At 52.9% G+C, this 24,724-nt stretch overlaps 8 protein-coding genes across 8 annotated transcripts; 5 read left to right on the top strand and 3 right to left on the bottom strand.

Moving 5' to 3' along the window:
* Window positions 1-1,317: 1,317 nt before the first annotated feature.
* On the bottom strand, window positions 1,318-1,657 carry CkaCkLH20_03019 (uncharacterized protein; the record flags this gene model as incomplete). The annotated part of the gene is made up of 3 exons (XM_038885738.1): window positions 1,318-1,461; window positions 1,513-1,572; window positions 1,631-1,657. The coding sequence occupies 3 exons, from the start codon at window positions 1,655-1,657 to the stop codon at window positions 1,318-1,320; spliced, it is 231 nt and encodes a 76-aa protein (XP_038748937.1).
* Window positions 1,658-3,854: 2,197 nt separating this feature from the next.
* Window positions 3,855-4,303, top strand: CkaCkLH20_03020 (cytochrome c oxidase-assembly factor cox16; the record flags this gene model as incomplete). Its single annotated transcript, XM_038885739.1, has 2 exons — window positions 3,855-4,121; window positions 4,220-4,303. 2 exons carry the CDS (start codon window positions 3,855-3,857, stop codon window positions 4,301-4,303), a joined length of 351 nt encoding a protein of 116 aa, XP_038748938.1.
* Window positions 4,304-12,377: 8,074 nt separating this feature from the next.
* CkaCkLH20_03021 (uncharacterized protein) lies at window positions 12,378-13,121 on the top strand (the record flags this gene model as incomplete). The annotated part of the gene is made up of 1 exon (XM_038885740.1): window positions 12,378-13,121. One exon carries the CDS (start codon window positions 12,378-12,380, stop codon window positions 13,119-13,121), a length of 744 nt encoding a protein of 247 aa, XP_038748939.1.
* Window positions 13,122-17,653: 4,532 nt separating this feature from the next.
* CkaCkLH20_03022 (uncharacterized protein) lies at window positions 17,654-18,930 on the bottom strand (the record flags this gene model as incomplete). Its single annotated transcript, XM_038885741.1, has 2 exons — window positions 17,654-18,419; window positions 18,479-18,930. 2 exons carry the CDS (start codon window positions 18,928-18,930, stop codon window positions 17,654-17,656), a joined length of 1,218 nt encoding a protein of 405 aa, XP_038748940.1.
* A 249-nt stretch (window positions 18,931-19,179) lies between these two features.
* Window positions 19,180-20,092, top strand: CkaCkLH20_03023 (uncharacterized protein; the record flags this gene model as incomplete). Its single annotated transcript, XM_038885742.1, has 4 exons — window positions 19,180-19,365; window positions 19,418-19,579; window positions 19,633-20,003; window positions 20,056-20,092. 4 exons carry the CDS (start codon window positions 19,180-19,182, stop codon window positions 20,090-20,092), a joined length of 756 nt encoding a protein of 251 aa, XP_038748941.1.
* Window positions 20,093-21,530: 1,438 nt separating this feature from the next.
* CkaCkLH20_03024 (putative TATA-binding protein-associated phosphoprotein) lies at window positions 21,531-22,185 on the top strand (the record flags this gene model as incomplete). The annotated part of the gene is made up of 4 exons (XM_038885743.1): window positions 21,531-21,564; window positions 21,634-21,660; window positions 21,756-22,015; window positions 22,078-22,185. The coding sequence occupies 4 exons, from the start codon at window positions 21,531-21,533 to the stop codon at window positions 22,183-22,185; spliced, it is 429 nt and encodes a 142-aa protein (XP_038748942.1).
* Window positions 22,186-22,645: 460 nt separating this feature from the next.
* On the bottom strand, window positions 22,646-23,352 carry CkaCkLH20_03025 (uncharacterized protein; the record flags this gene model as incomplete). Its single annotated transcript, XM_038885744.1, has 2 exons — window positions 22,646-23,150; window positions 23,258-23,352. 2 exons carry the CDS (start codon window positions 23,350-23,352, stop codon window positions 22,646-22,648), a joined length of 600 nt encoding a protein of 199 aa, XP_038748943.1.
* Window positions 23,353-23,837: 485 nt separating this feature from the next.
* Window positions 23,838-24,605, top strand: CkaCkLH20_03026 (pre-mRNA-splicing factor 38a; the record flags this gene model as incomplete). The annotated part of the gene is made up of 1 exon (XM_038885745.1): window positions 23,838-24,605. The coding sequence occupies one exon, from the start codon at window positions 23,838-23,840 to the stop codon at window positions 24,603-24,605; it is 768 nt and encodes a 255-aa protein (XP_038748944.1).
* Window positions 24,606-24,724: the final 119 nt, after the last annotated feature.

Raw genomic sequence — 24,724 nt, forward strand, 5'->3', positions numbered from 1 at the left:
CCTCGGCAGCAGCATGAAAAGCAAGGCAGACGGGCCGTCCACGACACATGAGTTCTGACAGCTCTCCGGCGTTCGATAATCACGTGAAGGGGGCCTGGAAGAATGGCAAAAAGTGCAGGGATGCAGCGAGCAAAGAAAGTTGGCACACACGGAAGAGGATGGTTTGAGCGCGGCGACGTGTGTGTGTGTTGCGTTCGTGGATCTGCCGCAGGTTCTGAAACAAACCCTCTGGTAAGCTAATCTGTCATCGTTTGAACTTCCCGCAGCGCAAATGATCAGACAACAAGACGAGACAAGACAGACAGGTTTCTCCAAGTCACAGACTTTCCCACTGTGCTCGCATTCGAAAAGCATGTGGGTACTGAGAGAGAGGAGGCATTTTACCGCATTGTACTTCGGACAGCGGGCACACGCAATGCTACACCACTTTCCAGAGGGGTTGAGCTGAAGTATTGAGGCGGTGTTTGCTGTACCTGTGTGCCTGAGTCTTCCTTACTTACGTCGAATGAGTTGATTGTTTCGGGACACGACGGGACCCGTTGCCAGCATCCCGGGTCTCTTGATTCGGCAGAGGGTTAGTTGCCCAAGTCATGCAGATCGGATATACGGCCTTGATTTATGTCTAGTTTCCTCATTGAGATGTTGCTTGTTACGGATTAGATGTCAATATGCATTTGCCTGAGTTGTGGAAAGTCGCTGCTGGCTCCATGTGTCTACTCGATAGCGCCCTACCGCTTGAGAGCAGATTTCTGAAGCAGTCTGACATGCATTCACGAATACTCCTGCACAAGTTGCCGCAGAGCTCAGACGCGGAAAACATCGCACTGGCCCGGACCTCACGGATGAACGACATCATCGCATCATCACTCTCCCATCATCTTGGGTCTGCCGCAAAAGTGAGGTTTCGGAGTATTACTTGATTGGTAAGTTTGTCATCTAGATTTTCTCTCTCCAATGTAGGTAGGCACTTTGGTAAAATGTTGGGCCTATCTGCTGCCGCGGCTCTGGGGAGGCACAACCCGTCTCCCTAAATCAAAAGAACAATGCAAGGACCATCTTTCCGCAGCGTTGCGCGGGGTCCCGATAAATTTTAGTGTTTTTGAACGCCTGTATCGCATAGCAGGTTCCCGGCGGCCCCCAACCGTTTGGCCATGCTTTCCGTGCTGGAACCGCACACAGTTTCTGCGCCGAGTCGCTCGCTTTCCCGCTGTTGGACCCATCTAGTTCGTCATCGTCGTCTGCTCTCGCTTTCTTTGTCGTCGTGAAAAATAATAAAATGCGGTCGCGTAAATTGATTTGAGCGCGGGATGAATGGCCTCAGTTCTTCACCCTCGAGTCTCGGGCCGGACGACTGGCCCGCTCGGCCCGGCGATCGCCATGGGTCGACCGGGGGGTGGCAGATCCCCAGCGTTCGGCCTCGGAGAGAAGTCCTTCCTTGATGGCGGCGCCGCGTTTTGATGCCTGTCATGTATGAGTACAGTGAACGTCGATGCGTGTCTGATGAAAACATACTGCGCAGAGATGACACCTGTCGCCGAAGCGGGAGACGGTGTTGTGGCAGTGGATTGAGCCCTACATGGTGTCACGTGAGTTAGGGATTCAGACAAAGGGCCGTGATGGGGAGGCTCACGTAGTAGTTGGAGCAGTAGTAACCCATTGTGATTGTTTATTAGGGGTAATCGGACGAAATAAGGAGCTCAGGTAAAGAAGTCGAAAAGTGCCGACTCGTCAGGAAGCGCAGTCGATCTCGAAGCTCGATAGGAGGGATGGACCAGCCGGCAGAGGGAGGGAGAGAGGACGGACAGAGAAGATCTTTTCGATGTTCGCGGATAGGTCAAAGAAAGAAATGCCAAGTCGTCTTGAATGTGAAGAAAAAAAAGTACAAGCAGGACTTCAGAGACACTTATACCATTGACAGACGCAACCTTGAACACCCTCCAACGCCACGACCGCCCAGACGCGGCACTGGAGAAAGAGAAGGTCCATTAATAAACCACGCTCACTCACTCTTGGATAGTCCGGCAAGCTTCCTTGCGGCAGCAGAGTAGCAGGCTACTGCCACTTGGCTCGCTTTGCGTCGTCCGCCTCAACGAAACGAAACAAGCCTCGGAGACCGTGACACCTGTCCAGGGCTACCCCTTTCACAGGGCTCCCAGTCGGCTCGCAGCCCAAGCAAAACTAAGCCTAAAAATCATCCGACGAAGGGAGGAGAAGGGGGGAGGGGAGCTTTCCGGTCACCTAAGGCAAGCACATTGATACTGTGTGGTCCAAGGGGTGGGACGTGAAGGGCAAGATGGAGGAATGTAGACAGAGATGAGGGGACGGTGTTAAGGCCAAGGTGCAGGATAACAGGCTTCAGTACCACCTCAACTCGACAGAAGCAGTGAGCAGTGATGGTGAGCTATGGGGGCCAAAGTTTCCGTGGTCAGTGCTTGTCCGGCACGGTTTCCAGCTCGCCGGGAACCCAGCGGTGCCCCTGGCCTCTTTGTTGCTTGTCATGGGCCTTGGTTGGTGCTTAGCTGGGCGCTGGCTCTCGTCTGAGCGGGACAGCGGGCTTGTTGTTTGTGGCAGTCCGTGGGAACCTTTTCTGGCCCCTGGTTCCCCGTCGTCGTCGTAGTCGTTGCGGGCGACTCGCGACGTTTTGGACAGTCCAGTATTTGCCCAAGCAAGAAAGAAAAAACAAGAGACGGACAAGTCACCAAGACACAAGACGTACCAAGGCTGGGGACAGTTTGCGGGGAACATCGCTGAGAGCGTGGCCGCGGATGGCACCTTCAAAGACACGGCAAACTGTAGAGGAAGGGCGTTCCTGGGCTTGTGCCGGGTTTCAGATGAGAACGATGTGAGCGTACCCGGGTACGGGAACGCAAAGTACGGACGGAGTGGCTGATGTGTGTACGTGTGCGGTCTTCTTGGGAGGGGGATCCGCCCAAGAAACGTACGTAAGACCGGTTGCTGCTATTTGTGGTGTTTGTCCTTTTGGCCTTGGTTTGTACAGTTCGGGGGAGGGACCGGCTTTGGAGGCAGATGGAGACGTGGAACGGGGGACCCTCTCCCCGGTGACGATTAATGCGGATGGGGTCGGTCGAGACCGTTCGGATGTTTCCACGTCAGCCATCTAGGCATATACTTTTTTGCCGTAGACGGCCCGGTAGGTCAAGATGTCAGGCCCGTTGACTCAAGGCATCATCAAGTTCTCCATGCAACGCGACTCTAGATGTTAGTCCATGTAGCACTGCACTGGTTGAGCTGACTGAGACAAACTACCACGTTCCGCCGGGAACGGCTTTTGGACGGAGATGCGTTGAGCAAAGGTATTCCAACTCGCCCTTACTAACCGCAACGATGTGGGAAACGACGGGCCGCCACAACGCATCGGTGCGACTAAGATTCAGGTGAGGGAAAACTTGAAGAGATGGAGGCGGAATTTTGTCAATAGTGAAGGTTGAGGCGTAGATGGCGTCTGAAAAAGGCAAAAAGCCAGGACGAAGATAGCGATTAGATAAGCTGAAGATAAGCCACGGCCATGGCCATGTGTGGTGTGATAGGCTCGACACTGTGCGGCACGTGCGCGGAAGCTAATGAGGTTCGGTGGGGCTTCTAGTTGAGCTCAAACTTTGGTGGGAAGCTCCGGAACGAAACCGTTCAGCCCTTGGTCCAACTTTCTTCGTTTTCTGCTTTTCCCTGGATCAGACCACACCGTGCTGAACACCTCTTGTCGCCTCAAGTGAAGCCATTGGGACATCCCACGATAGTGACCGACGAGGAACACACTGTGCGTTCCTCTGATACAATTCGGAGCAACTTCCAGAACACCAATCGCCCTCGATCGAACCCTTGCCAACGTCATCAACATGGCCGTCTTCGGCAGCAAGAAGTTCCAGTCGTCCGCCGACACAAACAACTTCGCCGCCAAGTACCGGTCCATGATGGCCAAGAGACCGTTCCTGCTCTTCGGTCTGCCCTTCGTCGCCGTCATGGTCGCCGGCTCTTTCGTCCTGACCCCGGCCACGGCCATCCGCTACGAGAAGCACGACAGGAGGGTGCGCCAGATGACGAGGGACGAGGAGCTGAACATGCGTCGGTCGGCGCGTAAGGTCGATATGAAGGAGGAGTACTACGTAAGTCGTCCTGCCAAGATCAAGCTGTCAAGCCGCTGCGCGAGACGGGTTGCGGATGACGCAGAAGAAAAGAAAGCAAACTGACATTCTTGGAACAGCGCCTTGCGGCCAAGGATATCGACAACTGGGAGCAGAAGCGCGTGCAGCGACTCAAGGGCGAACACGACGGCATCATCGAGTAGACGTCTCATCGCGATTGCGTATCGCATCTCGATCAGTCGAGGCGCGCCAAGGAGCATCGATATTTCGAAATTTCGAGCCATGGCTTGGACAATCGAGATGAGGCACACCACGACATGACAACACGCGCCGGGAGGATGCGTCAATGTTGTTCTATTCGTCTTCGCGGTCCTTGTTTCAACGTCTTAGCCGCCTAGCCGTTTCAAGCCACGAATCAACCCAAAATGCGCGAAGAGGCGGCTAGGCGCGTTTGTTGATCGTGCCAGGATTTTTTATGTTGACGCAAGGAAATTGCACATCTCAATCTCGGGAGCATCCGACCTTGCATCAATGCGCAACAGTAAACCGTCAGTTGCATCAAGCCACCTCAGGGTTCGACACATCCGCACTGCCTATTTGACGTCACTTCCGAGCTCCATGTCCATCGTTATCTGGCGGGTCGACAACCAGTTGCAATGGTTGGGAGGCATGTGTGCATGATGTCCGAAGGTGGCCGTCTCTTTGAAGGATATGGCTGGACGGCGGCTTTTGAGGGAAATGCATGACGGAAGGGATGGGGTTTTCTGGGCGCTTGCTACGCGGGATGACGCACCTTGCGGTCGATCTGGGGGTTGACCAGGTCGCGACCGACTGGCCCCCACTCAAGGGGGTTGAAACATAATGTCTTGATGGGCAGTCTATCAGGGCCGTTTCTAAGGAGGCCGAGTCAAATTTGGGGAAACGGAAGGAGGAGGACGTCGGTCGGGAGGTCGACGCGGGGTCCGAAACCCCGGCGCCCAGCATGCCAACTCCCTTGGACTATCCGCCCGACGACGCGGCGACACGCTACTACGCGAGCACACATTCCTCAAGGAGGCTGACCGGGTCTCCGGCGTCAACATCACTCGTAGCCCACAAGAGAAAGTCTTCGGTCTTAGACATTTCGAATCATCAAACGTTCTTCGGCACTCGTTCAAGTGAATCTCACCCCAAGTCCAGGCGCTAAAACGCGAGGCGTGGAATATGCCTTGGCTCTTGGGCATTGAGAAAAATTGTGTGTCTGTTCTACTTTGGCCATCGAGAGTTGCGGTCTTGATCAAGACGAAGGTCGTGCGTGGTGCATTGCATCGCCATCGAGCTGGATAATTTCCCTGGAGGGAGACCACAACACGCGAAGTTTTCGGTTTCTTGTCGGAGACATCAGCCCGGTTCGTCCTCCTTCCAAACCGCCCTTGTCCCTACTGTCCAACAGGCCGTTTTGTTTCAACGACGCTTCTTGTAATACCAGGCAGTACACAGCAGGTCGGTCGATCATGTCACAGCAGGGCAACACAAAGGAAAAAATCCTCCGCTCCCAGGTGGCGAATGAAACAGCATGTTATGAAAGGTCGTGCCTCAAAGGCCTCAACAGAGAGGGACACTCATCTGCAAGAAGGCGGTCTCAGAAACGGGGAAACCAGGTTTCCGCAGATGCAGATCGGGATCGTCGGGGATGCCGTCACCCGCCGCACATCCCGCAATAGCACCCTCCAGCTCGGGTTGTGAGTGAGCCCAGCAGCTCGGCTCTGACGGGGAACGGCTCATGGGAGTGAGTGGGCTGACGGGTTTTTTGACGGCCGGAGTTTTGCGTGGGCTGCGTGGACCGTCTGACAGCCTCTGCTCTCCCGCTTGGCGGAGGGCGATGGGAAGTAGGAGATTCGCGTGTTGTGGTTCGTCGGTGGTGATTCCTAACACTCTAAGCAAAATCAGGAAATAGTAGACACGGAATCCTGTTGGCCGTAGTGACTTCTTGGCTGACCAACATTCATTCGTATTCTCGATGACCATTCGTTTGCGTGGTTTTTGCTGACGCCATCATGCGATGCGAGGCTGTACTTCGGTGTTGAGCTGACGCTAGATAAATCCCACCTTGAACGAATACGCAACACTAAACCACTACGCCTCGCAGCCTCGGGCACACAAAACGAACGATCTCTATTCTTGGGAATGGGGTCACGGAGGATCCGCTGGAGAACTTTTTTTTCCCCCTCGTGTGTCTTGGCCGGGTTAGTCACTTCCGATGGCTCGGGTACACCAGGCAAACTATTTTTTCTGTTCTAGTGTAGCTAGGGGCCGGCGGACTCTTGTCGTCGTGGCCTCTCCCTTGCAACGTCTCCGATTCATCGTTATCTTCAAGTCTTAGCATCGACCGAGTGGGGTTGGTTCGGGTTCGTCCTGCGTACGACCTCTCATCGGCCGATTCACGACCGCCGAAAGGCTCCGTGGGAGGAGGGACGGTGGTTAGAAAATGCGAGGGAGGGTATGGAAATCGTACGGGTATAGCAGAGAAGATGGTGTGCATGATCAAAGATGGTGTGCGTGATGAGACGGGATGGCAGGCAGGTAGGCTCACGGACGGCATCGCGATCGTGACGAAGCCCTGGGGAGAACGGACATTTGATAACTTTTTTGACTTGAATGACACTCAGCCCTTTGGACGGGAGTGAAAGATGTGGTTCAGGCAAGTTCGTGACATGCCACGCCCCTCCTGAATTCGTGAGAAGGTCCTCATCCCGACTGGATGTGTTAATCTGGGATCGAGATGGAAGTGTGCTGGGACCTCGCGGGCTGTCATCGTCAGCTGAGGTTTTTGTTGTGCTGTAGTATGAGAATCTTCTAGGTGTGGTGTGAGTGGGGAGCCAATCGGAGACGGAGACTGACATGTTGTCCAATGTCCGCCTGGGATGAGGATGAGCAATGGGAGGCTGATACTATCGACACCTTCACCCGACGCCGAACGCCGGTGACAGGTGTTAGCTGAGGTCGTGGGGCGAGGTGAGGAGAAGCTGGTCCGGATGCGCGGGTCCCCTGGGGAAATCGTACCGAAGCCGAGAAGGTGGAACCCCCTGCGGGAGACGGGGGTCGCTTGAAGGAAATCTTTCTTTGGGTTTCCAACAATAGAAGTGAGGCCAAGTTCTGGGGATAGAGAGGTGAGGGAGATGAGGAAGCATGTCTGGAAGCATGGAGAATACCAAATAACCAAACAACACACCCCCAGCCAGCTGAAAGAAACATATGCCAGCACAGGGGGGGAAAGGACAGACAGCTAATAGGGTGTACCCGCGGCCTGCATACACCACAGGTAGGGGGTGAGAAAGCCTACAGCGGCAGACTTGCTTTAGAGTGCATGCAGAATTATGCGATGGCAGCGGATGAGATGGCACCGTCAGATTTTCAGGCACCCGCAGCGAACTGTCTTTCTTCTCTCTCATCGTCATGAGCCGCGAACGGGCTTCTCTGACAGCCTTCCGTTGAGATTCGAAAAAAGGACGATCAAACACATGTCCAAGGTACGAGAAACCCTCTTCCCGCGGTCAGAAAGACTCCCGTTGCCGCCGTGGCTTTTTTCGCAGGAGCCTAGTAATACGCAGCATGAACAGTTCCTGCCTTTCGAGGCCTAGCTCGGAGGCGAACTCTTCCTCACGTCGTGTGTGCCATGGCGCGGCCAGGAACCAATTTCGTGTCGCGATTCCGTTCCGCGACCAGCTCACCAAGCAAAGGCCGCGAAAAAGAGCGATTGGACCTTGGAGCACCGCCGAACTCGCCGAACTAGCAAAACGTTAACGGGAGCCGTGGGGACAGATACCGCTTACGATGTAACGACATTCCGTGGTGCGTGGATGTGGGATGAGTGAGTTTCCCATCTTTAGTTTAGAGGGTGGCGTTAAGATAAAGTTTTCCCCTTACGTCCGCAGCGCAGTAGTATAGGGTGGCTCCTATAAAAAAGCCTAGGGTAGCTCCTATAAAAAGTATCTACTTATAGTATTAATTAAGCTAAAACTTTACTTTATTTATTATTTACTTTATTATTATTACTATATAGCTATATTTACCCCTATATTTTAACCTTTATTTCTCTCTCTTTTTATTAATCTTTCTTTAAAGTATTAATAGCTAATAGGGTACTAAAGATATTATTTCTATATATAGTATAGCTTAGTATATTAAGGTAGCTAACTAAATAGTATTTATCTTAATAAGTATTATTATATATATAATAATATATATTTAATAGAGTTTTATAATTTAATTAAATAGTAGTTTAAATAGTAATAGTAATATTATCTTAAAGCTATATATTATAGAGGAGAAGCTAAATTAAATTACCTTTAAAATAATAAAGCTTTTAAAGTATAATACCCTTATTACTAAAGAAGACTTTAAAGTAATATTTATTTTATTTAGTTATAGCCTTAAGGTTATAAATATTATTTTAAAAATTTTTATAAAAAGCTTAAATTATTATTACTATAGAAGTAATAAGCATTATTTTAAATCTTAAAGGAGATAATAAATAAAAAAGCTTAAATAAAAAGAAAAATAAAAAAGAAAGAATTTAATTAAGCTTTATTACTTTATAATTTTATTAAATAAAGTATAAAGACCTAAATAAATAAAGCTATTTATAATTACCTTTTAAGTAAACTATATACTTAAAGTTTAAATTTTAATAATTTACTTTTAGGTTAAACTAAGAGGGAACCTATTTATATATAATACTAGGAATAGTACTAATTTTATTACTATATTAAGTTAGAATACTAGTTATATAGCGTATAAATATGCTTTACTTATATACCTCAGTCTGCAGCGCGGTGCGTGGCGCTAATCCCAAAAGAGGCTTAGGATGAGGGAGTGAACATGCACCGTTACAACATCCCATGAGCCACTCAGCAGCCGCTGCGGCAGTGGCTTGTTCCTCTTTTTTTTGCCCTCCCTATGAGTCGACGCTAGACGGCGTTATCTTTCCCTAGAGAGTCGCGGAGGATCTCAGATGGGATGTTCTTGAAGGTCAAGGGCAGACCTGAACTGAACACATGATGAGGAGAGACAGATCTCTAGCAAGGGATTAAAAAGTCGAAACTTGGAGGGTCCAAAGGAGCGCCCCTCGTATCTCGTCTGATGTCGTTGATCTGAAGGGTCGGTGATCTTCGCTGGGAAGACGCATCAGATGAGGTGAGTTGCGGGAGGGGAAAAGGGGATTGGCAAGCGAGGAGGAGGCGAAAACGTGTTGCTTCCTCCTTCGGCGAGCTCAGGTCCAATCAATCCAATGATCAATCGCAGGCCGAGCAAGCGAGAGCAAAGAAAAATCAAGGAGCGGGTTCGAAAGATGATCAGCAGGAGCGCTGATCAGCCACACCATCCCGCAGATAACGCAAGCCAGGGAGGGAGAGAGAGGGGAAACCCGAAGTGATCGGTGATGGCCAACGAGAGGGGTTTCCTGTCAATCATTGTCGAAATGTAGCCGGCTGTGCGAGAGTGAGTTGAATGAAAGCGAGTGAGGAGAATATGCGACGACGCCATGCCGCACCCCTCTCGACATGGTCGTCTGGCGGTGTTTGAGATATCGTCGTTGATGTGGGTGGTTAATTGGTTACATGTCTGCATCTCCCGACCGGCAGCAAAATGAGTTTGTAAAGAAGACGTACCGTGGTGTTGAAAAGAGAAACGCAAGCGCGATGGCGAGAAGACGCAGCTATCCATTTCCAGCGTGTACTGGGGTGAGAATACGTACGTTTCAGGACAAGTTCAAAGGTAGAGTTTGGGGTTCACCAATGACCAGATCTGACTGTATTCGCGACGACGACAGCAGAGACATCTCGAACAAGCGAGACAAACACATTATCGCGATCAGCATCGATAAAAGACGACATGAAACACACGGCCTCGCGCCCTGTGGAACGTATCTGAAGCCGTAGCGTGATGCCCGCGTTAACGCCGGCCGGGATACGTTGAGTTTTGAGCATGAGGATGATGATGTTGATGATGATGATGATAAGCACCGCCTTTTTTCAACGGCCTAAGGAACATCAGACGTATGTGTTATGAGCACGTCCATTAAGGTAGGTTATGTGAGGTACGCAGCATATTAAGGTAGTGACTTCCATGTTCAGACGACGACCGGATGACGTATTTCTGTCGCCCAATGTGCGCCCGTCCCTAAGGTACCTACCTACCTTACCGGATGGTGGTCGTTTTAGCGGTCGCAGCGCCTGTGCGCGCCGTTGTGCATGAGAGAAAGTGAGATGATGAGATCCCTCCAAGCAGGAGACCCTGGATTATCAAGTTCAAGGTCAGGTACCTTCGGATGGTTCGGTACGTATTGAGATATCGACAAGCATCTTTCCAGGTTGAGATCTTGAGGAAACAGCGGACAGTTGGTGGTGGAAACGGGAGGAGGGAAAGGTGCTGAATAAGGAAGCGACCAGCTTCATCATCGGTCTGGCACTGGCAATGGCACTGGCAAGCTTCAAAAATGGAAGTCCAAGGTCCTGGCAAGCGAACCGGGAAAAGAGAGCTGCCCGACGAGCATCTATCATGGAACCTGGTCCCTACACTGCCTTGTTCATCCTGGTCCCTGCCTTTCGATAGGTCATCAGCCTGGTTGAACCAACCGCCAATCTTCTTCTTCTTTTGCTTGCTGCCTTTTTTTTTACGTTTTTCCTCGTGACTCCATCCTTTTTTTTTGCTGTGAATTCCGTTTCCAAAGTGGACTCGTCAGGCTCCAACGACGACGACAACAACAACAACTATCACCAATTTCGCCCGCCTCGTTTCTTATTCCTCATTCTCTGCTTCGCATGACTAGGGATACTCACCAAAAACATACACACTCACAACCTAACACAAACACGAAGCAAGACTAGCGCAGCCTCACCGATCAAGAGAGGTGATTTTGACATGCTTCTTCCGCTGCCGGGGGACGGACACTGGCGCATCCGAACCTGTTGCCAAAGTGCCAAGTGGAATTGGAATGACGAACCCTTTGCTTCTTCGGGGTACCTTGCTTCAGCACCGACACGTCGGGTTCTTTTCTTTAGGTTTGAGTAGCTTTCTCTCGAGTTCCTCAATAATTGAGTAATCGTGTGGGATTTGCATTTCGACCCGCGCTGCCTTGGTGAGCAATAGACGCCCGCGCCGGCAACGCTTGGAACCTCGGCGTCTGTTCTCCATCTTGCATCGTACCGCACCGCATCGCATCGCATCGAATCTGTCCGCATATGCCCTCGTTTTCTGTCTTCATCTACGTATCCGCTTGCCGAGCCACACTCATGCTGCGGATAGGTATACCACCCTCCATCTGAGGTGAGCCTGGCCTGCCTTCGCACTCATTCTCTTCCTCATCCTCATCCTCATCCTCACTGGCATGCGCCTGATCCATCTCGCTGGTCATACTGCCACTTTTATCCCTCTATTCGGTCTAGTCACCGGGTCCCCAAGAATTCCTCAGCTTTCCATCTTCAGACATGCAGAGACCTGCAAGGCACCGTCCTCATTCCTCACGCCGCGCCCGGCTTGATGAGTATTGACTTAACCACCCCACACGCACACACGCACACACACACCCTTGAACCGCGAAGCCACTACGTACTTTGGGTTACGAACCGCGAGGTACCTCGTAGTGTGGCTCACGACGCACCCCTCTTCCCACTAGCTCCCCTGCCTGTTCTCATCTATTCTTCTTTGAGCTCCGATCGTCAGGGACCTTGGCCCGCGTGCGCTGCCAATCCGGTCCCCAAATCCACTTCTGCGGTGTGCGGTGCGGTGTGTGCAGACATGTCTCTCAGTTACTCTTTCCTGCTCGCTGCTCCGTTGCCGGTTGCTCATCCCATCTCCACGCTTGGCAGGCAGATGCGTTGTGGCTCCCACACCCCTCCAAAAGCCTGGTTTCGGTCTTCATCGAGTTTTATAATAAGACCTTATGCCCGCTTTCGTTTCCTCGACCTCATCCCAGTCCACTCTGATCTTCCTCAACCCAACTCCCGATCCATGTCCCACACTCCTTAAACACTTTTAAGTATTGCATACCTGTGTGGTAACCTTGTGGTAATATCATATCATCCTACGGCTTTCGACTCATAAGCCTTACCTCATCCTCAGCTCTTTACACTCTAGAGCTTCCTTCTCTCATATCATATCCCGACATTCCGGATCAGGAACAGTAGGAAGGAATAACGACACACACTTATATATAACACATCGGCCATCCACGACAGCCAACGACATTTGGCTCATCAACACCTCGACGGGTCTTCACTCATACACACACACATCACAATGTCACCATCACCAAGCCAATGCAGTCGTCGTCGCCCCGAGGCACACACTCGCAAGCCATCACTCACGAACTCCGTCTCAAGCAATGACTCCTCATCAACACAATCAACCCGTTCATCTGGAACCATCCGCCACAGCAGAGTCCTCGACTTCGACCCTCTCTCACTACACCCGACCTTCCAACCACCACCAGGCCGCCTCTTCGAGCGGCCCCTCATCCACAACTCCCAGACCATCGAGGATGAGGTGATCAACTCCTACTTCTCTTCTCAAGAAGCCCTGGCCGAAGAACAGGCCAAGGCGTCTTTCGCCGCCGCCATCCCGAACATGCCCGCACCACCCGTCGACTCACCCCGCACTCCGATCCAGCAAGCCGAGCGCTCCCGTGAGCACGCCGCCGAGGGTGACGACTACTTCCTCTTCAAGGTCCAGCAACACATCGCCGCCACCCGACCCCAGCTCCCAAGGTCCCACTGGTCCGAGTCGACGGTCCAGACCCTCGACATGTCTTCGCCGGACGAGGACGACGAGGATGCCTCCGAGGAAAGCTTCGTCGACGAGGAGAGGCCAGTACGGGAATCCAGGTGGCAGAACTTCTCCCACAAGCGCAACTCTCCAGTAAAGCGACCCCAAATGAAGTCCCTCGACAGCGTCGAAGACTTCCTCAAGCGCGGCGGGTGGAAGAGGCGCGGCATCGTCTTCGAGAACGACGGCACCCGGCAATCCGACAGCAGCTTGTTCTAAGCTCACTCACAATCACCACTCACCACCAACAACAACCTCACTCACTATCAATCTCATTTCTTTTTGGTATCTCTTTTCTCGGAAGCGGGCAAACAAAAACTGGCGGGGAAACGCGACTTGATTTATTTGGCACCGGCTCTTTATACGCCTTGACGACACAAAAAGCAGCGGGCGTTTTATTCGGACTTGTTTCTCCATCTACAGCAAGCCTTTTGTGTTTACTCGGCCTTCCGATTCAATCTGGATTATCAGATTCACACAACACTTCAGATTTTTTTTACTCTTTTTTTATCGGATTTTGTAAGACTACGACGAATCTTCTCTGGAAAGGTCCGAGGACATTGGACTGGACGGTTTGGGGTAGGAGTTTCTTCGTCATTACGTCATTTTTGGGGTCATACACAAAAAAGGGGATCGGTTCTTTACGCACAGGCAACTGTCAACCGGGGGGTGGTGGTGAACACGAAGAGGGAAAGAGGCCCGAACGCGAACAAGCGCGGGCAACCAGCAATATACCATATAGCATCATCTTCATATTGTAATTTTATTCAAACCTGTCAGCATGAGCAATTGCTTCAAGCCATCATCATCATCTCATTCACTCTTCAATCCCTCTTACCGTGAATCGCGATCGCATGTGCAGCAGTTCCCCGGCAAAAAACTTTTGGGGAAGATGACGGTTTGAATCAAGGCATTGCGTACCAGGGAACCGCTGTCAGTCACACTCACACTCAATCACACACTGGGGAAGAAAAATCGGACACCTCTGACTTCACACTTCTTTCCAATGTCACATTGGTCATGACCACACGATGATCGTTCTCGTGCCGAGCTCTCCGCCAGGATATCGAGAGTAATTCACACAGCCACATGTGAATGGCATGAACCGAATGATGTCGAAAAAGCTTCCAATCGCCTTACGGAGAACCGGGGTTAACCGTCCCTTCAAACTCAGAAAGAAGGCCCTGGTCGGGTTGGGCATCTCTAAATCGTCCCATCATTCATTCACTTCCACCCCATGTCGTCGCGTCCCCGTCACCTGAACTTTTTCGGAACCTCCCTTGCTCTACTGTGCCTTACAGTAGACTGCATCCCGTAAGCCGCAAAAGAATATGTAAGGTACCGCCGCCTCATCCGCGGGGGACGGACTGACTGATTGCTTGCAGCGAACCGGCTCCATCGTTGGGCGCGCGTGACAACTTTTTTCTCGCTAGCTCGGCCAGGCCCAGGAACGTTCGTGCTAAGCTGAAAACCCCATCCATCCCCTGTCGAACGCCCGGATCCGAAGGTGGTGGGTTAGCTAGCTCTGTGAAGAGAAAGAGACGACGATGTTGGGCAAACTTTCACGCGATTCTCCAATTTCCGACGAACCCTCCCCCCCATCATTTTCTCACCGACGGCGAGAGCGACAGGCCGACATCAAATGTTTGCCCCGCTGAATACGCTCAGCAGGCGGAAACATCTTCAGCCGAACAAGGCAGCCAAGAAAGGCCCGAAAATCTTTTCGAAGGTCCTCTCCATACGGTTGATCATCGTCAGCCTCATCAGTCGCTAAAAAGTCTCCTCTGGTTGGCTCAATGTCGATGACCCGCCCGGGTGGTCTCTCATCCGCACTGACGACGGTCCCACGGTATCCATCTGGCGGAAATAGCCCGACCTGACAAAACTCCAGTGGAAGAAGAAAAAGTATCATCTTCACGAGTCGCCGCCGAACAAAGACGAGGGAAAAAAAAATGCTTGCCGGCCAAGCCCGGAGGTAAGGTAGCCCGTAGCGTAGCCAAGAACACTACCAGCCAGCCCAATGGGACGTCGAAGAAGGTCTCCGAATTCGACCCCGGTCATGGGTTCAGCTGGGGCACTTACACCACCGGTCTCCGCGCCGGCCGGTCGTCGCGGGCTCGGCTTTTCTCACGGTGGTGGTGATGATTATGAATCAGTCATCCCGTCACATTGTAAGTTTGGACGCGTGCCCGAACGAAGACGTTTCCCACGTGGGCTGTGTCAAATTGTTTCAAAAGGTTCAAAGGACATAATACGCGGATGCGACGTTGCGGAAGTGCTGGGAAGACAAAACATTGAACGCAACCGTAATTCAGATCACATGCCTTCGATTAAGCTTTGCCTACGTGCCGCGTCGTCGTCGTGGCGGAGGCTTCTCGATGGTACCTGAGCCAGGATACGACGTTAGAATGGAATTCATTCAGAGCTTCGTGAACAGAGTTCAGCGGGACAAGGGCTCCGGGACGAAGGAGGGGACCAAGCTCCTATCTCTTTACGGCCGCGGGTTTACTCATCATGGGACGGCATCGCGACCATCGTGATAAGGCTTCCGGTGATGATCTTGATTAGCTGGTTTACGGACCGTGGCTTCTCTTCACAAGAAACAAGTGCGTGGACATGCCACATCCCGAAGAGATGGGATTGTCAAACTTGTCAAAGGTGAGCATGGTGCAGGATCTCATCAACTGAGACAATCGATAATCAACTGGGCCGGCCTTACAAAAGCGCCCATCAAATCCGGGTAGATGGCGGCCGGCGACCGTTTGCGCTTTTCTTGGCTGCCTCCGGAAGAGGCGTCCTTTGAAGTTTGGCAGAGATCTCACCGGAGGCGGTCAATCGGCGGAGCACGGTCGTCTAGTGCTTTTCGTAAGGCGGTTGGTTCCTGGATCTACTCCGTCGACTTTGGTGCGCTTTCCGCGGCGGAGACGGAGGGAAGAGCATCGTGGGCACCATTTCATCGGTACCTTGCAGAGGATTGACGGATTTGCAATGCAGCCTGAGTCAAACAGATGGATTCGGTCCGCCAGACTTGCTGAGCTAAGGCCGCGCGGCGGACTGGTCGGTGAGTGAGTGATTGACAGAGTCAGCAGAATGCAGATCAAACCCGAGGCCTTGGATCCGAGGCCCGTTTGAAATTTTCTTACCTCTCATGACGATGACTTCACTCCTCGTCTCAACTTTGATGGAGAATGGGGGAGGGCCACGAAGTAGGTATCACGGATAGCCCTGGAAATTAGATGAAGAAGAGCGGTATGACGGGACAATGACATTGACTGAGGAGCATGCCATGAGTCGTGAGAGCTTCGAGGTTGGGGTCTGTGCTCTTGCTTCAATGGGATCGTGAGCGGCAGACATTTGCCGGGTCGGCGACATCAGCATCACGAAGACAGCATTATTGTCGTGCGGCTACGAGATTGTGCGTGTAAGCAAATGTCGGGAATATTGAAGGATGAGACCGTTTGAGGCTGAGCTGCTATCATCTCAGACAATGCGCTTGACGTGTGGCAAATGAGATGTCGTCGTCGACGATGCGCAAGAAGGAAAAAAAACAGCTCCCCCAGCACTTTTTCGTCAGATGTGGGTAGCATAGCTAACACACCCCAGTCTCGCCCTGACTGTTGAAGGATGAGGCTGGTGCAGTCCGGTCTGCGTTGCCCGGGAAGAGGTCAACAAGATAGCGAGCAGGGAATACGGATTTGGGGGCCTTGGAACATTATCTGAGCCAGACTATCGGTTTCACCGGCAGGCATCTTCCATCTTGTCGTCCCTTCTTTTTTCTTCTTCCCATTAAAACCCCTGACGGGATCCCGGGGCCTCGATCAGGGAAACGCTGGCGAAAGAGATGGAAATACGGAAATATGATGAAAGACACGGAGATATGACGACGAAAAGAGAACGAGAAAAAGAAAAGGACACGCCGCTTCGGTACAGATGCTCCGTGCTCGATACCGGGAAACCCAACCAACAGGCATCGGACTGGACAGATACGGAAGTGTGGTCGGGATGCGGCACGTCCGCCCAGCCAATATCCGAATCTGTTTCCCTGATATCCCCAGTAATTAAGCTACATTCCGAAGTCCTTACCAGCGCCATCTTCGCATGACCCAAAGGAATACCTGTCAGTCTCTCCGACTCTCCGGTTACCGTCCCTTTTCGCAAATATCTGACGTTAGCCTCATCTACTTTCACGGTCCCATGATCTAACAACACCCCTGGTCTAGCTCAGGTGGATAGGGCAGGATGCTCCGTTTCCTTGGCTAGCTTCTGCGGCTATTTCTGGGTAAAATGTCGACAAGACCTTTTCTCTTTACGAGAACGGACGAGCGCCGGGCTTTGAAATCCGATTCGGAAGTTCCTTCTGTGCCAGGGAAGCTCGTATCTTCGGACGGGATCGCGATGTGGCCCCGCTGTCAAAAAGCCGTCGTAACCGCGCCAGGCGTTTCGGACGGTGGAGGTGCGGTGGCCTCCCGCGGCGGAGACTGGTCGGTTTAAGTGCACGCCATTCTTAACGACGGGACTATCAGACGCGGCGGCCATCTGCCAAGTGCTGCGAACCGGTCTTGAACGATGTGGAGGGGGATCGCTGATCGTGATGTCGGCAAACCCGTCGGCTTGGTACGGTTGAAGTCACGAAGGCGAATGTCACGACAGGTGACGGCGGAGGCGCTGTTCTCTTGCTTGGACAACATCACCGCACGGAGTGATGCAGGTCATGGATCATTACAAAGTCGTTAAGTTGTAGGGTGTCTGGTTCACGTAAGTCCAAGCCGCGATATGTCGGCACTCAGCTTCCGTCCCTGCATCATCTCCGCCATCACTTTGCCCGTCCCAAGACTCAAGCTAATACCCCAAGGCCCGTGACCGGCCGCAACGTAGACGCCCCCGTCGGCGCCGGACCGCGTCGAGACCCCGCCCCCGAGACGACCGTCCGGGATGCGGGTTAAGATCGGTGCTCCGGAGGTTGTGACGGGACGGAAGCAGAGACCTTGGCGGACGACTTTGAGCTCGCCTTCCGGGACGTTAACGATTCGCTCGGCCGTTTCCTTCAGCTGGTTTATTGCGGCTGCTGATACCGGCGTCTGGCCTGGGAGCTCCGGGAGAGCGAGCGACGGGGCATTGACGCCGGCGATGTAGACGTGCCCGCCTACACGGGAGAACAGTTCCGGGGAGAAGCCGGCGCCGTCGGTGCTGAAGATGGCGTGGCAGCCTGTTTTCGTCCGATCGTCGCCTGGGGGCTTGACGACAAGTGAATGACCGGCCAGGCTGGAGACGGGCAGTTCGAGCGACGCGCCAGGGAAGAGCTGGGAGAAGACGCGGGGCGACCAGGCGCCTGCCGCGATCACCAGACGGGTACAGGGCACGTCTGTCTCGGTGGAGGAAGTGGTGTCGCCTATGCGTACCGTGGAGAGCTCGCCGCGGAGGTCGGTGTTCACGGAGAGGACTGTAGCTGGGTGGTGGAGGTGTACGCCCTCTGCCTTGCAGGTTTCGAGCAGGAAGTTGCAGAGACGGAGGGGATCCCTGGACTCATGTTAGGTTTCAAGTGTATTGAAGAGGTGTCATTGCACATGGATACGCACACTTGGCCGGTGGATTCCGAGTCTCCGATGACTTGGACATCGTCACCGGCCGCACGACGCAACCATGAAGGACCATCGTCAGGCGTCTCCACGGCTTCGACGACTTCCGCTCGACTGCCACCTTCACTCAGCCATTTGTCGCCGTTTTTGTCCTTCTTGGCAGGCGCGGCTGAGTGGCTATATGTCGTGCTCGTCGACCATCCCCATCTTTCCCTTCCGTTGTTTTCCTCAGCGAGCTTCTTGTGCTCATCGAAACTCAGCGCTCCGAGGGATGCAGATGAGGGCGAGAACCAGTCTCGCGCCATGAAGCCGCCAGCATAGCCAGACGCCGAGGCGAAGAGCTCCGGCGACGCTTCCACAAGATGGATTGTCGAGCCGGGCTGATGATCTGCCAGGTAATGAGCTATCGAGAGGCCAATGATGCCAGAACCCACGATAACCGTTGAACTCATTGTGAAAGCATTTGAGAATCAAGGGAGGGATGTTGAACAATGACGTTATTGCTCGGGGAGCTTTCCAAACGGCACCGAGCTGGGACCCCGCCATGCTGATAAGATAAGGACTTCTGTTGCAGCTGGCCCCGCTCCACCACACAGAGGGGCGTTCGGATGGCGCCTCGAGCCGTGCAGAGACTTCTCCGTGGTGGTGAACTTGTTACACAAAGCTGTCCCTCAACTCTGTCTCATTGCACAACAGACACAATGGCTTCGAAAGTGATTATCGTTACCGGCGCAAGCCGTGGCATCGGTCTGGCCATTGCGCAATACCTTCTAAAGGACTCCCACAAGGTTGTTTTGGCGGCGAGGTCTAAGGATCAGCTAGAGGCAATCAAAACGGCGCATCCCGGACAGGTCGAGTACGTCGCGGGAGACTTGGGTGATATCAAGGTGAGGAAGCATCGGCGGCCACCAGCCGAAGGCAAGGTACTGACGGCTTCAGACCATCCCAAAGATCGCCGAGACTGCCATCAAGGCTTTTGGTAAGATTGATGGAATTGTGGTCAATCACGGCGTGTTGGAGCCCGTTACTCGTTTGGAACACTTCGACATCGAGGCTTGGCGAAAAGCATATGACATCAATGTGTTCAGCGGACTCGCATTAGTAAGGAAGAAAGTTTGTGAACGGCATTGCATTATATCTAACTACGATCAAAGGTGCAAGCCGCTCTTCCCGAGCTGCGCAAGTCCAAGGGTTGCGTCCTTTGGGTTTCCTCCGGTGCGGCCACTGGCGCGTACACCGCATGGGGAGCGTACGGCACCTCCAAAGCCGCCGTGAACCACCTCTCAACCCACTTGGCAGTAGAGGAGCCCGAGATCACCAGCATCGCCATCAGCCCCGGCCGCGTCGACACGGCCATGCAAAAGGTTATCCGCGACACCGGCAAGGGCCACATGGCCGAGAAGGACCACGCCTCTTTCGTGTCCGGCTTCGACAAGGGCGAGCTCCTCAAGCCCGAGCAGCCTGGCAATGTAATGGCGCGCTTCGTGGTCAAGCCCCAGCACGACCTGTCTGGCAAGTACTTCAAGTAGGTTGCACCGCTCCGTGTCAATTCCGACAAGCATGCTGACCCATTACAGGTGGCAAGCCGGAGAGCTTTCGGCGTTCCAAGAATGAATGGTAGAGATTGTTCACTGAGGAGTCCAATGTTAGCCAACTGCTTGAGCTAGTGAGAGCAAATAGAAAACATTTTAGACATGATGCCTCAGTCGAAAGATGAAAAGCTCATATTTGATTCCACATTGTGTATTCAGGATTAGCATGGAATATGTTTCATCATCATCGGCAACTTCGCGAAGAAAAGAGAGAAAATTTGCGCCTACCTTGAACAAGAGAGCTGTAGACAGGTCGTGAGTCGCGTCCCTCACACCCTGAGCCATTACCCATTCAGCATCATTTCGAGCCCGCGCATCTCTGCCGACCAGGAAAAATCGCGTCGTGAAGTCATTGCTCAAGGATGATCGTGTCCGCGTCTTGGTAAGTTGGTACTTGGTAGCACATTCTGATCTGAAAGTCTTGTTAGCGGATGCAAGTCAAAGAAGCAACCAGCAAGAAGAAAGCTCGAGGTGACAAGTCAGAGAAGTCCGTTTGGCAGGACGGTCATTCACCACTGTATGAGGGGAGTTATTCCTCGTAAGTTTGGGGCGACAACAGAGCTCATCAGGTCGACGAGGGGAGGCAAGTTGAGAAGAAAAAGGACCTACCAAAGTCAATCTGGACGAAGCGCAGAGACGCCAGCAGCTCGCATAAAGGAGCGCATGGTGATTGCCGTCTCTGCTGTTTGGTGATGCAAGAGGAAGGAAGCAAGAAGATGCCGTCAAAAATTCGATTTTTAAGGGACGAAAAAATTTGGAGTGATTGGAGAATCTGGCCCGTGCGGTGCGGAGCGTCGGAAGCTTCTTTCACCGAGCGCCGTGTGTGACTGGTCAAGGTAAAGTGGGGCATCGGGCCCAGTCAGATTGCAGCTTAAAAAAAGTCGGCAGGCGCTGTGGCTCGCGCTGGCCGGGCGCGCGCGCGGGGGGTTCAAATGCAGTTGATGTCCCGCGTCCAAACAGCATAAAAGACCCCACCAACAACAGCCGCCGTGAGTGAGCCACATTGTCCCGCGATGCTTCACATGCCCGCTCCGCCCCTGACACTTTCACCGCCAACTACATCCGATTTCCGCGTATAAACCGGCTTCATACTTTGACGACCACTCTTCAAGGTTCTTCCTTTTCCGTCTGTTTTGGAAGTTTGGGCTTAAAGCTACTACTTATCTCATTGTTCATACCCGCAAAATACACTCGACTCATTCCATTCACACCTCACCTCGCAACATGTCCGATCACGATATCGCGGGTAAGTTATGCGCAGTTTTCTCAAGCCCGTTCTACCCTGAATACGCTTTCCCATCCAAAAACAAAGTTAGACACGAGCCAACCATTGCTGGCGCCCACCTGGCTGTCACCTTGGTGGTTTCTACCAAGTTTTCCGTTACCCATCATGTATAAGACGCTTCTTTCTGTACCACTCACTTCGTCTTTTCTGTATCGAAACCTTGCATCACTTCAAAATGAACGTCGACATATACTTCTGCAACGGCTCCGGTACTCGTTTCCTATCTCTCGCACCAATACGTTTTGTTCTCTGGATTTGTCGCTGACGTAACATCGCAGGCAACGATGACTTGTCCTTGCCCAAGGGTAAGTTCTTCCCCTGGTCGCCGTTGATGGGAGCAGATCTCTCAAGACTGACTATGACCCCATCGCTGCATCGATGGAAGCTAATACCTCCACAGCCACCGTCCAGAAGATCGTCACGGAGATCCTGCCGGCCTCTCAAGGGGTGGCGTTCTCTAAGGAGGCTCGCGACTTGCTCATCGAGTGCTGCGTCGAGTTCATCACCCTGATTTCGTCCGAGGCAAACGAAATCTCGGAGAAAGAGGCCAAGAAGACCATCGCTTGCGATCACATTACCAAAGCACTCGAACAACTGGGCTTCTCAGACTACGTCCCCGCCGTGCTCGAGGCGGCGGCAGAGCACAAAGAAGTGCAAAAGGTACGTCACCAGCCGCCCTATCCCTGTAGTCGCACAACAGGAATGACTGACATTTGCTGCAGGGACGGGAGAAGAAGGCAAACAAGTTCGCCAACAGCGCCATTCCTCTCGAGGAGTTGGAGAGGATGCAACGGGAGGCTTTCGAGGACGCTGCCAACAGGCACGCTTGAATGCGGTCTGCTAGGCGTTTTGTTACTTGGATTATTTTCTTATCTTTTCCGGCATGGGTACGGCGTTTGGGTCAACACTTAGGGACGGGTCATAACGAATTCACCGCGCTGACGAATGGATGATTCCGGTTTTTGTTGCTACGGGAAGGGCGACATATCGATAGCATGGCCTTCATCGACGATAGCATGTACCCGAACGGGTCTTCCGCATGGCTAGAAAGCCTGCGGAGTGTCGAGTCCGCATCATACACACAAACAATCATATTTTTCGTTTGCATCGACCCGAGGCCGTTCCGTCCTATCTACATAAGTGAACGTGTTGTAGATTCCTTGTTGATATCGTAAGCATCCCTTCATTACTGCCATGTCGCCCCCAAATCAAAAACGCCGTAGATCCCGTATATATGGCCAGAGACATCTCGTCCGAGCAACCGATCCACCCAAAATTTCCCGAGACACTTCACCACAATCGTCGTTGGTAGTAAACCGGCTGCTCCCCTTGCGACAAACGCTTGATCTCCTCCTTGATCAGCCTCCTCCTTTCGGCACGGCTGATGGGCTTCTCGCTGGCGGCATCTGGGTCTGGGTGCTTCTGGTCCTTGACCTTCCACCCCTCGATGTTTCTCTCCCTCTCATCCATCTTCTCCAGGTCATCTTTGCTCACGCCAGGCTCTTCTCTCTCGGAGGGCATCATCTTCTTCCACATATCCGAAGTCCAGCCCGCCTTCTTCTGTCCGGCGAGCTTCTTTGGTTGTTGCTGGTGCTCGGGCACGGAGGGGTTCACCTCGATGACGATCTGGTCCTGCTTTCCGCCCCCATACAGCGGCACGTTCTGGCCATTCCCAGGGACGTTCTTGAGGTGTTCAGGCACGACGTACGACGTCTTGGGCGAGGGCCTCGGGTCTCGGTCAGGCTTGATGGCTTCCCGCAACTGGCTGAGGGTTCGCTGCTGGATCACGTATCCACTGAGGAAGAGTGCGGCAGTACATGAAATAACTACAATGATGGTGTGCGTTTGCTCATGCGGAACGGCCGCATGCGCGTACGCGTTGGAGGTTAGCTGTTTGCTCACTTCCTCGGGACGGGGCTGGAATGCGGGAACGGGCGGGTGTTACCGATGGCCGACGACAGCAGAACTGAGACTTGAGATGATGTGAGGAGCACCATGATGGCTGCAAAAACGTCGGGTTTTCTGTCTATGGTGATTTTGATAAAGGCTGCTAGATCGATCAATTTGTCTGAGAGGGATTTGCTGTGTTTAAACTCGTCGATAGAGACGCCATTCGTCTCCTGATTGATGTCTCAACGCCAAATGTGACGCGGCTCAGCAGCGAACTTGGAAGTGGGCTGTTTACTTGGTTCGCGTGGCAACTATCGATAAGCTTTCCGTAATTGGTGGCCAGACGCCAACTTTTTTTTGGCCCCGAACGTCACGTCTGGGAAGCTAGCTCTCGCGTCGCATCAGTACCACCCCACCTACGGATTTACCATCGATCGATCAACTTGACAAGCTCTTGCCTCGAGGTCCAAGATTCGCGACAATACCTCCATACAAAACCGAGAAACGAACAACACCCCAAACCTCTCGCTCGAGCCGTACCGTCGGTCCGCATCAATTCCCACCGCTACACCCCCCAGGGGCGCCCGCAAAGATGAGCAAACCCGACACCATCTACGCCGACGAGCGGCGCTTCCTCGACGAGCGCGGCTCCTCGGCATCCCTCGCCCCGAACGGCGAGAACCCGGCGACCATCATGGAGAAGGCCGTCCGCGAGCGCATCATTGACTCGTACTTTTACAAGGAGCAGTGCTTCGCCGTCAACGAGGCCGACATCGTCGACCGCGTCGTCGACCACGTCTCCTTCATCGGCGGCACCCACGGCGTCACCCAGAAGCCCACGCCCTTCCTGTGCCTCGCCTTCAAGCTGCTGCAGCTCGCGCCCTCGGACGAGGTCCTCGAGACGTATCTGGGGTTCGGCGGCGAGAAGTTCAAGTACCTGCGCGCGCTGGCGTGCTTCTACATCCGCATGACGAGGAGGGCCAAGGACGTGTACCTGTTGTTGGAGCCGTTTTTGGAGGATCGGAGGAAGCTGAGGAGGAAGGGGAGGCAGGGCACGAGCTTGACGTATATGGACGAGTTTGTGGACGATCTTCTGACGAAGAGCAGAGTTTGCGCAACGAGTTTTAGAGAGTTGCCGAAGAGGGTTGATCTGGTGGATTTGGGAGAGCTGGAAGAGAGGGTCAGCCCGCTTGGAGATATCGACGAGTTGCTGGAGCAGGAGGAAGAGGAGAGGGAAGACAGCCCTAGAGAAAACGGCGCGGACGACTCTGAGGGAGAGATTGTCGAGGATAGGAGAGATGGAGAGCCCATGGACGTGGAGAGGAGATCACGGTCGAGAAGCAGAGATCGATCACCTTAGACGACGACGATGTTGATGCAAAATGATACCCAAACTGTTTCGTAGATAATTCAACGACGCAAGAGCTTCTTGAGAGCATGTGCCGCAGCAGCGCATTTTGATTTGTGTTTCATTTGATG

This window comes from Colletotrichum karsti (genome assembly GCF_011947395.1).
Source record: "Colletotrichum karsti strain CkLH20 chromosome Unknown Scaffold7, whole genome shotgun sequence".
In the NCBI taxonomy this organism is placed as follows: Eukaryota; Fungi; Ascomycota; class Sordariomycetes; order Glomerellales; family Glomerellaceae; genus Colletotrichum; species Colletotrichum karsti.